Here is a 16,029-nt window from a genome sequence, read left to right as displayed (position 1 = left end):
TATAAACATCTTCTGAATCATTTGAAAGTTGTAGGCGTCACAACCCTTCATCCTTAAATATTTCATCATGCTTCTCCTAAAAATAGGCATTTAAAAAAATTTTTTTTAACTTTTACTTATTTTTGATAGAGACAGAGCATGAATGAAGGAGGAGCAGAGAGAGAGGGAGACACAGAACCCAAGGCAAGCTCCAGGCTCTGAACTGTCAGCATGGAGCCCAGTGTAGGGCTTGAACCCATGAACTGTGCATGACCTGAGCCGAAGTCGGACGCTTAACCGACTGAGCCACCCAGGTACTCCTAAAAATAGGTATTCTTTCAAGTAACCACATACTGAGATACAAAAATAATTTACAAAAATTTTTACTAATAAGAAATATCTAATCTGTGTTTAAGTTTCCCTAGTTGTCTCCAAATGTGTCTTTTATAACCCTTTTTTGGTGTTTTTAATAAATCAGAACCCAATCAAGGACCCCAAGGACCGTGTATTCCTTTTGGTTGTTACATCTCTTTAAATCTAGAATAGTGCCACCACCTTGCCTTTTCATGGCAGAATGCTTGGTTTTTACTTTCTATTTGGAAAAGGTATAACTGCTGATGGTAGGTAGAAAGATCAATTCTAGGGGCGCGTGAGTGGCTCACTTGGGCATCCAACTTCGGCTCAGGTCATGATCTCACTGCTCGTGAGTTCAAGCTCCGCATCGGGCTGTGTGCTGACAGCTCAAAGCCTGGAACCTGCTTCGGGTTCTGTGTCTCCCTTTCTCTCAGCCCCTCCCCTGCACGTGCTCTGTGTCTCTCTCAAAAATAAATAACAACAACAAAAAGGATCAATTCTAAAAAGTAATAAAAATAATGGATCAATAGATAGCCAGGAAAAGAGGAGAGAAGAAACAATCTTGGACTTGCTAAGGCTCTAAGAAGTGGGTAAATGTTGGTGTGAACTTGCTCCTCTTAATGAAATGTTCACAAGTTTTTTTTTTTTTTCTCACTGTGTTCACATACTAAATAGTGTCATCCACAAGTTAACTTTTAGGTTTGAAAATATGGAGTCTTCTTTAGCCCACTCCTGTTCCCTACCTGCAGTCATCTTTTTGGTTTAATGAATTTTTAGTTTCTTCACAGTAGTCACAAGTACTTACTTATTGACTCTTCTGGTCTCCGTGTTTAATTCCAAGTTGACGTTGGAAAGCCCTAGTGAGACCCTTACCTATTTTATTGATCCCTTTTCTAGTCAGATTTTTCAGTCATTCAGAGATCATTGCAGTCACACTCCTGGGCTTGTGGCCTTAGTAGCAGTGTCATTGGCATTGCAAAGGTGAGAGAAACTTCTTGTGGTTTGGAATAAGTATTGCTTACAGTCCAAAGATGCTACTGTTTGTGCTTAACTTGATTAGTTCATTGTTCTGATTTCCCATTTGTGCCCAAAATTTGGGTAGTTTTCTTTTTCTCTTAAATAATTTGGATCTTTTTAAGTTTTTTGTTCAGAGAATGGAAAGAAAAGATACCTAATTTTATTTTCCTGGGAATCTGAGCTAATACTTAGACTTTTGAGACTCCCTCTTAAATTCTGATTTCCTGAATTTCTTAACTCTTTTCTACCTCCATATTTTTGGATGATGTTCCTGACTATATATGCAGCACATAGATGAATTTTCTTCATAATATCAGTAATCTGACCTATGTATGTATATACATTGTATAAAAATAAATGTTCTGTGTTTGTGAATTTTTGCAAGATTAGATACTTGACCATTTTCAGTAGTTCAATTTAAGGGAAGGTTACAACTAATTTGTTTATAGAATTTGTGATGGTAATTATTATGTTCTTAAAATCAGGTGTTCAGGGGCACCTGGGTGGCTCAGTCGGTTAGGTGTCTGACTTAGGCTCAGGTCATGATTTCACGGTTTGTGAGTTCAAGCCCACATCAGCCTCCATGCTGATAGTGTGGAGCTTGCTTGGGATTCTCTCTTTTCCCTGCCCCTTCTGCTCACTTGCTCGCTCTAAATAAATAAAATAAAATAAATAAAATATTATTTTTTCACATATATGTATAAAAGAAAACAAAGTGTTCAGAGTGTTACTAGGTAATTGGAAAGTTCTGGATAAGTTAAAAGTTTTATGCCTTTGAATAAATTCTCCTAATAATAGACGGTCTAGCCTGGGGCAAATTATTTACCTGTCAGTGCATTAAGGCCTCCTCTATAAAATTAATGTTTGGCAATATTGCTTCTGAGTTACAAAACTGCACTTCATGAGAGAACACTTATCAACATCACCAAATTCTTCTACACTGAATCAGGTTAACCTGATTATCAGAATAGTTGAAGCTGTTGTGCACCAAGCCCATTTTTTATTCAAGTAGGAAAAGCTGCCTTGGGCTGATAGCCTCAGTATGAGAGGCAGTTGGTGTTACCCTTTTTGAATGTCCCTGGTTTGCTGCAGTCTGCTGGACTATAGGCTTTGTAAAGGTAGGGGCCTCGCCTGTCTTGCTAGCTGTTGTATCCCTAGTCTCAGGTCGAGTGCTTAGCACATGAATAAATGCTTATAATTAAATGTTGGTTGAACACCAACCCTAAGGCATTTACACACATTGTCTCATGCAGTCTGCACAGCCAGCCCTATAATGCCAACTTGGTAATATAAAATATAAGTCAGCCTTTTGATACAAAAAACTCAGCTTTGTAGATGAGTAAATGGACACAGATGCATAGCCCCTTGTTCAAAGACCCACAGCCAGGTGTAGGAGCTGCCTCCAAACAAAGCCAATGTAAAATTTTGCCATTTTAACCATTTTTCAGTGTACAGTTCTGTGGCATTAAGTTTATTCACAGCCATCACCATCATCTTGGCCTGTGCCCTTTTCCCTGTTGGTACACTGCCTTCCTTTGTTCTTCAGGGTGCTTTTGGTTTAATCTGAAATCAGGTTAAAACTTCTTCGAGTGCAAACAGTGAAGGAACCTGGAAGCTTAAACTTTCAGACTAGGCTGAATACAGAGTCTGTGTTCTCCCTTTTCCCATTTCCTCAGCCAGCTCTATTTCACGTAGAATTTCTTGTTGGCTAATAATAGCTGAGTATGTTGATTTGAACGGGAATACATGCTGTCATATCTACTTGTTCTCACGTTGAATTGGAGCTGTTTGGTCTATTTCTGCCGTTGTTTGGTCCAGTCAGGCAGTGATCTAAGTGGTCCAAGTGGGAGAAACTGTGTACCCACATTTTGAACTGTGTACCTGCCATATGGGTTAGAGCGCCACTGGGCTAAAGTCCACTCTTGGCCTTGTACTTGGGAAGTTAATTTGCTTTGTCATCCTCTACTCCTGCTTCCTGCCAGGAGTCCAGTTTAGTACTTTCATTTTCACTTTGGGATTTAAAAGTGTTTCTTAATCTTTCTCTGGCTGAATTATGTATATAATACAGGTACAAAGGAATGGTTTTGTTGACTTAGCTGTGGGATGAGTTGGTCTGTGTGAAACAAGATTTGAGTTAGGGGGACAGATCTGCCTAAGGTAGTTGAACTTATTCATGTTTCTGCTGCAGTGGTCTTGAAGTCCTTTCTGATATCAGGCAGAGCCAAGTGGTGAAATATGACACATGCTGGGGATGAGAATTGGCAATTGTCCTGAGTGCACAAATAGTTTCTTCCCTCCCGAGCATATTTTACAGCCAAGTGAACAGAAAACAATTCAGCAGGCTACTTGCTGGAGTTCTGTGGCAGAAAAATCATCTTTATAAAAGGGTGGGCACATAGCTTTTACACAGAGTTTTCAGAAGAACAAAATGCAAACTAGGCTTATTTTTCTTTTCCTCATTTTATCCCTGATTCCTAAGTGTAAGACTGATTCCAGATACACTCCTAAGGCCTGTTTGTGGGTGGTAGAGGCTGGGCGTCCCCAGGTTTGACCAGTCACGTATTACTCATTTTGGATCACAGTCAGCTAGCGAAGGAAGTTGCTGAGAAGACTAAAGTCCAAGCCTTCCTATTGAATAGTCAAGCAAACAGTTTGGCCCCTGGCCCAGCTCTGCTGCATGTATATTTTATCTAGTACACACACAACAGTCCAAGCCTTTCTATTGAATAGTCAAGCAAACAGTTTGGCCCCTGGCCCAGCTCTGCTGCATGTATATTTTATATAGTACACACACAACAGGCAGGCAGTTGGTGGTGGTGTAATTCCAGTCAATACTGACTAATATGACAGGCCACCAATGCATGAGACTTGACCTGAGACAGCTGCTCTAAATATAGCCCTCCTTTCTGGCAGCTGCAAACACCTGGAGGAGCAGGCAGGCCCCCAGCAGAAAAGTATTTGCTGTTAATAGTATGTCTGTTGAACAGTTGTATACTGTCAGAGCTTATTTCATGCTATGTTTATGTATAATTAAAAACAACCCACTGGATCCATTGGCTTATGTTTGGGTTATGTTTAGAAAAATGCAATTTGTGTTGTTGTCTACTGTGGGGACTGGAGATGATGTCACTAGTTTAAGTAAGACCTTAAGAGGAGCAGTTAATGTAATTACTAACAATTTCTTTGATCTTTCTAATGAATACAGCTTGCTCAAACCCCTTAGTGGCCTTTGGTTTCTGTCATGGATGAACACGCTGTCAATCATGTGTTTCTGTTCAATTAGGGACTCTGGTTTGTATGCTTGGTAGTTCCTTCTGACATAAGGGGGTTTATGAGTAATTAAAAAGAACACCAACATTTACAAAATGGTGCTTCCAAAACAGAAACTACAAAAGCTTATAAAAACATGTAAGAGATACTTAACCTTTCTAGTAATAATATAAAACCATCTTAAAATAAGAAACATCAATGTTTTAATTTTTTATTTATTTTTAAAATATTTATGTTGAGAGAGAGAGCGCGCGCGCACGCTAACGGTTGAGGGGCAGTGCAAGAGGTAGAGAGAATCCCAAGCAGGCTCCACACCCAGCACAGAGCCTGACACGTGGCTGGATCCCATGACCAGGTCATGACCTGAGCTGATATCAAGAGTCAGGTGCTTAACTGACTGAGCCACCCAGGCACCCCAAGAGAAAACCATTTTAAGGCCTTAATGAGATCTTCCCTTTTACCTGTCAGATTGACACAGATCTAAAATTTTGGACGAACACTGTTGATGAACAAATGAGGGAATATACACTCTCATACATTCTTGGTGGGAGCATTCATTAAGTGTACAGCTTTATTGAGGGAAGTTTAGATACATCTATTAAAACTGCACATCCATGCTCTTTGACCTAGCAGTATCACTTATAGGAATTTATCCTACAGATGCATTTGCATATATATATATATATATATATATATACACATATATATTTTATATATTATATATATATTGCATATAAACGATATGTGCTTAAGCTTATTTATGGAAGAATTAAAGATTGGAAACAAACTCATAAGTGGACTCGTTACGTAAGTAATGATGTATCTGTACATTGGATACAGCTATAAAAAACAATATTCGCTATGTACTGATAGAGGACTGTCTTCATGGGAATAAAGGGAATAAAGCAAAGGACAATGTATAATATATCACTAATTGTGTAAAAGGGGAAGAAGAAAGAATATCATTTGCTTGTATATGCATAAGGAAGTTCTGGAAGGGTATTTAAGAAAGTGATATGAACAATTATGGGTATGTGTGTATAGGAAAGAAGAGATAAGATGGCTAGTTTTCACTGTACAAAACTTTCTGAACCATCTGCATGTATTGCCTTTTCAAAAAATTAAGTACTTGGAATGTTTTTTAAAATCGAGCTTTTTTGAATTCCAGGCACAGTTATAGAGGAGCTCTCTTTTTCTTTACCCGTACTTGCTATCCTTGTGGGTAAAAGATTTCTTCATATTGTTGCTGATGATGCTAATGTTTCTTACTTTTTATGTGGGCACCCTGGGAGAAAAGTGTTGCACAGGTTTGTTAGTCCTGGGTTTTTCCCTGTTGTTCCTCAGCCAGAATCGGTGGCTCTGAAGATTTATATACCAAGAGCCTTCGGTTCGATAACAAGTCCTGAGAAGTAAGCTTTTTCCATTTGTTTGACAATCAGGATAATATACTCTGGACAGGACTAAAGTCTTTTGTCTTTTCTTTTTGTTTATAGGAACCTACAAGCAGCAATTGGCGCCTATTATGACTTTGAGAGCCCAAACATCAGTGTGCCCTCTATGTCGTTTGTTGAAGATGTCACCATAGGAGAAGGGGAGTCGATACCTCCAGATACTCAATTTATAAAAACGTGGCGGATCCAGAATTCTGGTAAATGGATAACAGGCAATTCTTCATTGCCCAGTTTTTTTGTGTTGTTCTGTAGTTAAAAGAATTAGGGAAATGTTTTAGCTTCAGGAATGTGCTTTTGTAATTCTGAGCTTTTTCATATACATGATACAGTACTTTTTTATGCTGGTGTGATGACCAAACATCAGTGAAATGTCCCCTGCTTTAGGTCAGGAAAAATAATTTAGATCTTTCATCCTTTTTTTTTTCCTTTCAATTTAAGTGTTGAGGCCTCTAAACAATTCAATATTCATTTGATACCAGGAGCTAGGCCTGTGTGTGGTGATGGTATTATCTTCACCTGTACAGTTCTACTCCATCATTTTAATTCTGCTCTAATTAATCTTCCAGTTCTTTCCAGCAGACTAGAGGAGGTACATCCTTGAATAGAACAAGGTAGTTAGAAAGAGCTGTGAGCATCTGCTCTTTTGAAAGCTCATTTCTTTATAACCATAAGGATGATTCTTTATGAAATTTCCTTGAGGTATCTCTCTACAACATTAATACCACTTTGAAAAATAGGGTAAGAAATGTGGGGATTTGTTCAGAATGGGAAAGATGAAAAGATTGAGAAGTTTTCTTTTAAAGCATTGTTTTGATGTACTGCTGACTTTAAGGAAAATTAAAAATAAGTTAACAGTAGTTCTTTGAAAATGGTATCTGGTAACGGTTAATTATCTTTTACTTATTATTATAATGACTTTTTAAATTTGAATGGGTTTAGTATTGCTAGTTTCGTCCAGTAACAATGCTGCTGACTGGATGAGGATGCTTTAACTTTCTTGTTGCTAAGGACGGAACAGGGAAATTCTGAGAGATGGAAAACTAGGCAAAAGGCATATTTAGCTAAAAATCTGTGGATGTGGGGGAACCCTATCTAGCAAGGTGTGATGTGAGCTGATTCAACTCTTGGGACTCAAACCTGTAAAAGTGACCTTTTATTGACTGTTTACTTTTCAGTTCTTTAGACTGTAATTTTTTTATGATGGGAAAAAACTGACTACACTAGCCTTTTATATATAATGTACCAAATTGTTATTCTTAGTTTTTCTGGCTTATTTAGAAGTAACTCTCCCTTGGATGGAGGTTCAGTATGCCACTGAGGAAATGAATATAGTCTGGATTGACCCCAGTGTTGTAGATGATAGGGGACATTCGTGGCTTTATAAAATTTTTAGTAGCTTCTTCTCCCTTTTGGTTACAATGGTGTGGGGCATCGTTAGTTTGAGAGTCACATGGTAATATGGAAAAATAGCCATGTTTTCTATTTTTTTTGAAATTCTTTTTTTTTTTTTTTTCAACGTTTATTTATTTTTGGGATAGAGAGAGACAGAGCATGAACGGGGGAGGGGCAGAGAGAGAGGGAGACACAGAATCGGAAACAGGCTCCAGGCTCTGAGCCATCAGCCCAGAGCCTGACGCGGGGCTCGAACTCACGGACCGTGAGATCATGACCTGGCTGAAGTCGGACGCTTAACCCACTGCGCCACCCAGGCGCCCCATGAAATTCTTTTTTTTTTTAAAGGTCGTTTATTTTTGTCTAATTTCTTTCCCTTTTGAGAGGGTCTGATTTCTTTCTCACTTTTCTTAATGTTGTGGGCTTTTAAAAATATTATAACAGCCTCTTTAGTTCAGCTTCTGTTCATCATATTTCTGCTCTGAATTACTAAAACCTGTTGTGTTGCTGGTCAAAACTCCTTTTGAAACCTATACATGGATACGTTTTATTTCATGAAAAAATTTAATCTAAGACCTCTTTTATTTGTACTGAAAACACTGAAAATGGTCAGGCTTTCCATGAGTTCTTCATTGCGTTTTTAAATATTGAAAGTCCTTAGAGTACTGTTGAAATATTTAAAATACTGTTTGGTTGCAGAAACCATTTTGTATTTCAGAAAGGCTCTTGATACATCCACTTACTCACTAGACAGTGATTGGGAGAGATTGATCTAAAATGTCTAGAATGTCAAATCAGAGCCCCAAAGAGCCTGCCTTTCATCTTGACTTGGAGAGAATCTGTACTGGTGGGCCTGGCTGCATTTTTCTGCCTACTTTTGTGTAGTATCTCCAGTTTAAAGTAGCTTCTGGGTCTGCAGTCTTTCTTCCTGTGAAAGGACATTTTTTGCTTGAACACCTCTTGAAAAGTTGGACAGCAGTTGGCTGGAGATTTTACCTTTCAGGTTACTTTAAACATGTAGATTTTTGTATCCTTCTGGAAATTGTTCATCCAGTTGTAAAATAGTATTGTATCTGTACACTAAATACTTTCCATTTGATTGAGGAGAAACTGGCGTCCCATAACTAACGAATTGGTATGTTCTTAAAGAGTAAGAGGGAAAACATGCACGTGTACTGGTTCTTTAGCATCATTCTAATCTGGCCTGAGTTCTTTCTGGAAATAGAGTAACACAGAAGAAGGGCAGGCCTTAGCTATTTCTCCTCTGACTCTTTTCCTCTCATTCATAACCTTCTCTAAGAGATAAGTGCTCACTGAAATAGTTTCACAAATAATTTTCATGGCATCTTTCTGCTGTTATGTTTTAGGCATGCCAAGCATTCAAATATACAACAGGTGAGATTGATAGGAACTGCATATAGCTGTCCCAACGGTTTTCCCAAAGAAGATGGATGTCACACATTGTTTAAAATTCAACTTTTAATACTGTTTAAATCCTTGGTTTCAGACCATAGAAAAACAGAAGCGAGACATTTAATGACAGACGCAGAATCCCAGGATCCAAACCTTTGGCACTATATAAGTACTAGAAGCTTGGGAAACTCAATCAGGAAATCTTAGCATTAAAATGGAAAGTAAAAATTTGAAACTGCCCTCCATGGTGAAAGTAGATAATTTTCCTTACCAACACTTACAGCTTCCCAGTTGTTACAGCCATGCTTTATTGTCCAACTGTAGTGAATGTTAAGCTGAGCATGTTACGGTAAACTCTGGTGTTCGTGGACTTTGGTGAAGTAGTTGAGATTGTGATGTGAGAAAGTGGCTTCAGAGTCAACTTTATTTTTTGTGAACATAAAACAAGGGTTAAGAAAAGTCCTTGAGAAAGAACAACTGTTTTATCCATTTTTCTTTTGGCTCCTTAAAATATTTAATTTCTACTTTTCTCTTCAGTATGACTATAGAGAAGGTAATTCTGCTTCATCCATTCAGCAAATAGTGACAAGATCAATGAAAGGCCCTGTTTGCATGTAGCTTAATTTGAAATGTAATCTCCAAGCTTATGGGGGTTAAAAAGAATAGAGGAGCTTCACTGAGGTTTTTTTACTTCCTCATTGCTCTTTGGATGTTCCTTACTGTCTCCAAACTATTTCTATAATTATTTATACCTAGTAAGCCCAGGCTTTCTGGAACTGATAAGACTTTTATCTCATTTTTGCCATGTTCTCTATCATCTCAAAATTACCATATTGCAGAATTTTTTTGTTTCGTATTTACTTTTTATTTGTTTGAATAAAATTATACTCCACAATACCTGGAGAATCACAGCCTTGATCCTATACGTGCTTATGGTACTTAACTTGGGAAGTTATAAAACACAAATTAGTCTTTCTTTTCTTCTAGATGTATCTATCCCCCATTAAGCCATTTTGTAACTGAGACTTAATTTGAAACCGTGTTGTATTATATTTCTCAAATCCAGATTTTAGGTATGCTGGTAGTCGATACAGGTCACCAGTATTTCTCTTTCCTCTGTATTAAGAACCGGTATCTTTGATCTCTTTAGAGTTTACCTATCCTAACAGGCTGTAAAACTGTATGTTGTGGTTGTGAACTCTCTATTGGTAACTCTCAGAAGGGAAATGATTGGTTCTTCACTTATAGCAGATTAACACTTTGGAGTTGATGGTGGATAACTCATCCAGTTTTTTCTTCTACATGCCTCTAGGTAACACATTACTAGAGTATTTGGTGTACTAAAAAAGATGAGGACTGTAACTGTATAGTTTGTTGATCATTTACTGTTTACCAGTGAACTCCGTTCCTCTGGAGTATGGCAGCACTCCCTATTTCGTGTAGCTGACAGATCTGACTGACTGGGTTGTTTGTGGTTGTCTGCTCAGGACAGCCCAGTATGTCCCACATGTAGACAGGCTTGTTTTCCTTATTTTCTTAGACATTCAAAAACAGATACATTCTCGGGTTTTCATACAAATAGATGTTGTCTTGTTTCAGGTGTGTGTGTGTGTGTGTATGGGTGTGTGTTTGAAAGAAAAATTGTGAATTTGACCCTAAAACAGTAGTGTAATTTTCCTCTTGATCTTGGTCTTTAGAAAGACTGACATTTTCCAAGGTGCTTCATGCCAGCTGCTTCTATTCTCGACCTAAGACAAATATGCTTTTGCCAAGGCCATAGGCCCCAGAAATGAAAAACAGAATTTGCATGTATTGCCAGGGTATCATCTACAGCCTTTCCACCGGCAGCACCTGCGTTTTGTGGTGTTAACTTGGGAGGGCACTTTGCCGGCAGGTGTGTTTTTTAGGAGTGTGTGACAAAACATAGCTCCTGTTGCTTCATCTGCTACCCCTTAAGACCCAGGAGCCACGGAGTGTGCTATTCATGATGGGGCTGAGGTCTCAGCAGTGGAGCTGTAGCTGCTTTTTTCTCTGGTTCCTTTTTCGATCGTGAGTCATCAGGTATATCAAAACCAGTCTGGCACTTTGAGAACTAGGTACTAAGGCATGCTAGAATACTCTTAGAAGAGAAATTTCAAGCGTGCTTTGTCCTGAGAGTCTGGCCATATCTATCTTTTCACAGTGGTGTATTTTTATAATGAATGTATATATCCCCCCAAAAGATATATAGAGGTTTCTGTCTACAGCAAAAAAAAGGAGTATATTGGAGAAACTTCACAGGAAAGATAACCTCTAGTCACTGTGTGGCCCTATGACTTGTCAGAACAAAGTATATGGATTTCTCATTTTGAATTCGTTTTCATGAAAACAGGTACACAGGAAGAGGTACGCAAATAGGATCTTTGTCACTTCCAAAGGAGGAAAGATATTCCAGCTAATGCCTTTTCTCTGTATTGCCATTCCTATCCTTTATACAAGTATGTCTGGCTGCTGTCATCCCCCCTGAGACCACAGTTCGTTGTGTTATTAACGAGGGGAGTTACCTGTTCCTATTTTCCCCACTACTATTAGATTCTGAAAAAGAAACTTTCACTTGACTCCTCTGTCTTGTCTTTGCAGAGTCTCTTGAACCTTGGTCTTTTCATAGTTACGGACGCCAGAAGAAAAGTCATACATCAGGGGAAATGTTTTCAAATGAAAATAATACAGGAATTATTCCTCATGTGTTTCATCCTCTTGCCTTGATAGAAAAAGTAGGGACAATCAGATGTATGTATTTTTACTTTGAATGTCAGCTTAAAAAGTTCAAGTGAAAATGGGCATGTGTTACAGGCCTCCGAAGATGTGGGCCTGTGCTTCATTTCCATGGCTCTTCCTGGACATCATTCTTAGGTTCTATGGATTCAGTGTGACGTATGGCCTTCCCTGGGGTCCCCTGAAACACATCTTCTTGAGGAACTGCCTTGCTTTGGTCATATGTCCTTTATCTTAGGGATAGACTGTTGGTCAGAGGTTGTTAACTCTGATAATCCTTCTGATCAGTCTTGTGACATTATCTAGCTCAAGGATATGTGGCTAGGTTCACGTATGTGTGAAAGACCGAGAAAGAGGCCTCTTCTGCAATTGTGTAATGAACTGCACCCGGCATAGGACCACTAATTGCCTAACATTTTTTTCTTTTGCTTGAACTCAGGGGCAGAGGCCTGGCCTCCAGGGGTTTGTCTTAAATATGTCGGGGGAGACCAATTTGGACATGTGAACATGGTGATGGTGAGATCGCTAGAGCCCCAAGAGATTGCAGATGTCAGCGTCCAGATGTGCAGCCCCAGCAGAGCAGGAATGTATCAGGGACAGTGGCGGATGTGCACTGCTACAGGACTCTACTATGGAGGTGAGTATGTCCTTGTGCAGCCCAGGGTGAAGGAATTAAGGTAATATCTTCCATCATTCCCAGTGTTGCTCACAGAGCCTGTCAAATTACATAACAAGGCATGGCCTCTTTTAAACAGTCACCCCATGCAGGTAAATGACTTGAATTTAATGACTAATTGATTCAGTCTAGTGCTCTCCCTTTTACACGAGGAAGTTAGTTAAAATTTAGCAAAGTGCATGAGATATATATATATCTTGCATTCTAAACAGTGATTTAGTAGTGCTGCTCTTTTTCTTATATAATCTAGTAGATGCTGTAAGAATACTGAAGGCAGTCCTTGTTCTCAGAGTCTCTAGATAGAACTCATGTGAAAAGAGATAATGCACAAAATGTGCACTCTTCTCCCAACCTGAGGCCCTGTCGACACCTCTCACTCCTTCTCGTTATTGCCATACTTTTTGAGCAGAGTGAGCTACACTGTCTCTTCCCTTTTTCATCTGTTCTTCAGCCTAGTCTGTTGTTTACCCGCTCCAGTGAAATGAAAATCAGACTACCCAGTTTACAAATCCAATAGGCACGTAGTCTTCGCACTAACTGACCCTCTCGTTGGGCACCGTACTCCAAATGTTTTTTGAATTGTGGACCTTCCTAGACTCACACGATATCAGTCTTGTTTCTCCTCCCCTGAATGATCTTTCTCTGTCTCTGTCTAGTCTCATCTTTGCCCTGAGATTCCTAGATTCTGAGCTGGGTCCTGTTCCTGCTCAGTTACCTCATCCATCCACACGGGTTCAGCTGTCAGCAGTACAGCTTACATGGCGATGTTCAGATTCATATCTGTGGCTGCAGACTCTTTTTGGAGCTCCAAACCTGTGTTTGAACTGCTTATGGACAGAACATTTGGGCATCCTGTAGGTTTCCGAATCTTAATATTCCCAGGCAAAACTTACATTCTTCTCCTCAGCACCCCACTGAGGTGATCAGGCAGGATCGTTGGGGTCATCTTTTGTTCTGTCTTACTGTCCTTCATTACAAATCAGTTCCTGTTGGTTCCACTATGTCCCGTGTCCTGGTAATCCAAAGAAAAATAAATGGTAAATAGTTACTGCCCTCAGGGAGTTCCTAAGTGGACTCAAGGCCAGTTGGATCTTTGGAGTGAGTTCAGGGGGTCCTGGAATCAGTGTTCTTCTATGTGTTTTTGCAGCCAGTGGAAACTTTATATATTTTTATAGCCTCAAGAAATTTTAATGTTAGAAAGGGTGTCTCATAGTGCTTATGTGACATCATTCTTTGCCTAGAACCTTCGTGCCTACTGTAATGGAGCCAACTCCCTTGGCATGGGGCTTAAAGCTCCTCACGATCTGGCCTCGTTTTCACTTTCATCTTCGGTCTCCTCTTCACTCCCCCACAGCCAGCCCCCAAAGACGCCACATGCTTTCACTTCTCCCTGCTCTTGCTCATATTCCTATGGCCAGAAATCCCTTTTTTCTTCTTTCCATTAAACTTCTGCTCATCCTTGGGGCCCTGATGAAGTCACCATTGCTTCTTCCCCCTTCCTGCCTTGCTCACTCTCCTCACTGCTCCATGGAAATCCATCCCTCCTTTTTTCATTAATATTATGCACAGGCTTGGTTATACTTATTAACACATTGTATTTTAGGTGTTTCTTTTTTTTTAAGTTTATTTTTTTATTTTGGGAGAGAGCGAGAGAGAGAGAGAGAGAGAGCGTGCACAAGCAGGGGAGGGGCAGAGATAGAGGAATAGAGAGAGAATTCCAGGCAGAGAATTCTGACAGTGCAGAGCCTGATGTGGGTCTCGAGCTTATGAACTGCAAGATCATGACCTGAGCCAAAATCCAGTGGTTTAACAGACTGAGCCACCCAGGTGCCCTTAGGTGTTTGTTTACTTACCCTTTTCTCCTACTAGACCGTGAATTATTTGTCGAATAACAAATGAATATGCAATCATGTATTAGAATGCAGAAACTATTTGTCCCTTTCCTTCTGGACTCTCTTTTCAGGCCATTTCTAAAAACCTTTGTACCTGCACAGTTGGAAATACAGTTGACCCTTGAACAACGTGGGGGGTTAGGTGTGCTGACACCCCCACACAGTTGAAAATCCATGTGTAATCTTTGGCTTCCCCAGAACTTTACTAATAACTTTGTTGACCAGAAGCCTTACTGATAACATTAAAACATTAAGTCGATTAACACATATTTTGTAGTTATATGTGTTATATACTGTATTCTTACAGTAAAGTAAGCTAGAGAAAAGATGTCATTCAGAAAATTGGGAGAGAAAATGCATTTACAGTAATAAAAATATGTATATATATGTGTGTGTGTGTATATCTGTATCTATATCTATATCTATATCTATATCTATATCTATATCTATATCTATAAAGAAATCCACATATAAGTGGACCCACACAGTTCAAATTTGTGTTTTTCAAGCGTTGACTGATTTCTCCCACTGCTGAGCTCCCATTGCATTTTTTTTTCCATTGCATTTTCTCTTTACCTCTTGCTCCCTTGCCTCTCTTTGGCACTTTACCTCTTTCTACCCAGTTAATTTGATGAATGTCTCATATATCACCTTTAAAACTTAAGGTGATACATGTCTTAATTTATCTTTGTAACTTCGAAAAGCTGAGCCCAATGCAGGCGGAGTGGAGTGGAGATTTTTTTAAATGAATGTCAGTGTTTTTAAGGGAGGGGTGTGACTGCATACGTGACTTAAAAAAAAAAAATCCCTTTGATCCAGAGATATTGCTTCTTACTGTTCTCTGGTGTTCGAGAATTCTGTGTGTGTGTGTGTGTGTGTGTGTGTGTGTGTGTGTGTGTGTGTGTTATTGTTAAGATAAAAATAATTATCTCTATTTGGGACATTAAAATTTATACTTGTAACATTCCTCTCAAATTCTAGAAGTTGGTAGAGTATTAATATACTAGCTTTGGAGGCAGTAAAGAATTTAAAGCTTTTCTTGGTCATATAATCGGAGTTGTTTCTTAGGACTTTGTGAAATCTAATATCTTCAAGAGATCTCAATAATTTATCTGGTTCCATGATTTTCAAAGCATTTTTTTAAATCAGTAGAATGCTTTCCTTTACAAATAAGCATATATGAATGCCCTCTCGAAAAAAGGGGAAACATAAAAGTGAAACTGGTTTTAAGGCACCTGGGTGGCTCAGTCGGTTAAGTATCTGACTTTGGCTCAGGTCATGATCTCACAGTTCCTGAGTTCAAGCCCTAATGTTGGGTTTGCTGCTGTCAGCGCGGAGCACACTTCGGTTCCTCTGTCTCCCTCTCTCTCTGCCCCTGCCTCACTCTCATGTGCTCTGTCTCTTTCAAAAATAAATAAACATTAAAAAAAAAAAAAATGAAACTGCTTTTGTTAAATTGGGAGCCTCCTTAACCTGTGTTTGCCTGCTCTGATGACCTCCACTGCTTTGTGGAGTAGTTTGCAAACAATTCATCTTCTCTAGTAAAGAATTTAATTCCATTGTACAAACTACCACATTTCATTGAATCCAGATTACTGTTGATTATAACACATTCTGATAGCAGAGATGGTAAATTACTGGCAGAATGTGAATATAATATACATAAAACCACAACTATGCACATTAAAAAAATAATAAACTGCCTTGTTAACCATGATTGGCTCTTCCCATTTTTTCTGTTCACTCTTAGTTTGCAAACTCATAGAGTGTATTATAGTGGTAAGAGTTTGGAAAGAAAGCCTAGGTTGCCTGTGCACAAACTTGGACAAGT

The 16,029-nt window shown here is 39.0% G+C and overlaps 1 protein-coding gene across 2 annotated transcripts in view; it reads left to right on the top strand.

Annotated features, from left to right (window-relative positions):
- Positions 1-16,029, top strand: part of ILRUN (inflammation and lipid regulator with UBA-like and NBR1-like domains) — a 96,568-nt gene that overhangs the window by 31,762 nt on the left and 48,777 nt on the right. Inside the window, exons 2-3 of one of the 2 annotated variants that reach the window (XM_040473251.1) lie at positions 6,114-6,268; positions 12,070-12,267. In XM_040473251.1, coding sequence (XP_040329185.1) covers positions 6,114-6,268; positions 12,070-12,267 — 353 coding nt within the window. The remainder of the gene's footprint in view (positions 1-6,113; positions 6,269-12,069; positions 12,268-16,029) is intronic. The other variant, XM_040473252.1, reaches the window with a different exon arrangement.

Source organism: Herpailurus yagouaroundi, unplaced genomic scaffold, assembly GCF_014898765.1.
Source record: "Herpailurus yagouaroundi ecotype Mexico unplaced genomic scaffold, PumYag 139, whole genome shotgun sequence".
In the NCBI taxonomy this organism is placed as follows: Eukaryota; Metazoa; Chordata; class Mammalia; order Carnivora; family Felidae; genus Herpailurus; species Herpailurus yagouaroundi.
This window is presented reverse-complemented; position numbering and strand designations above follow the sequence as displayed.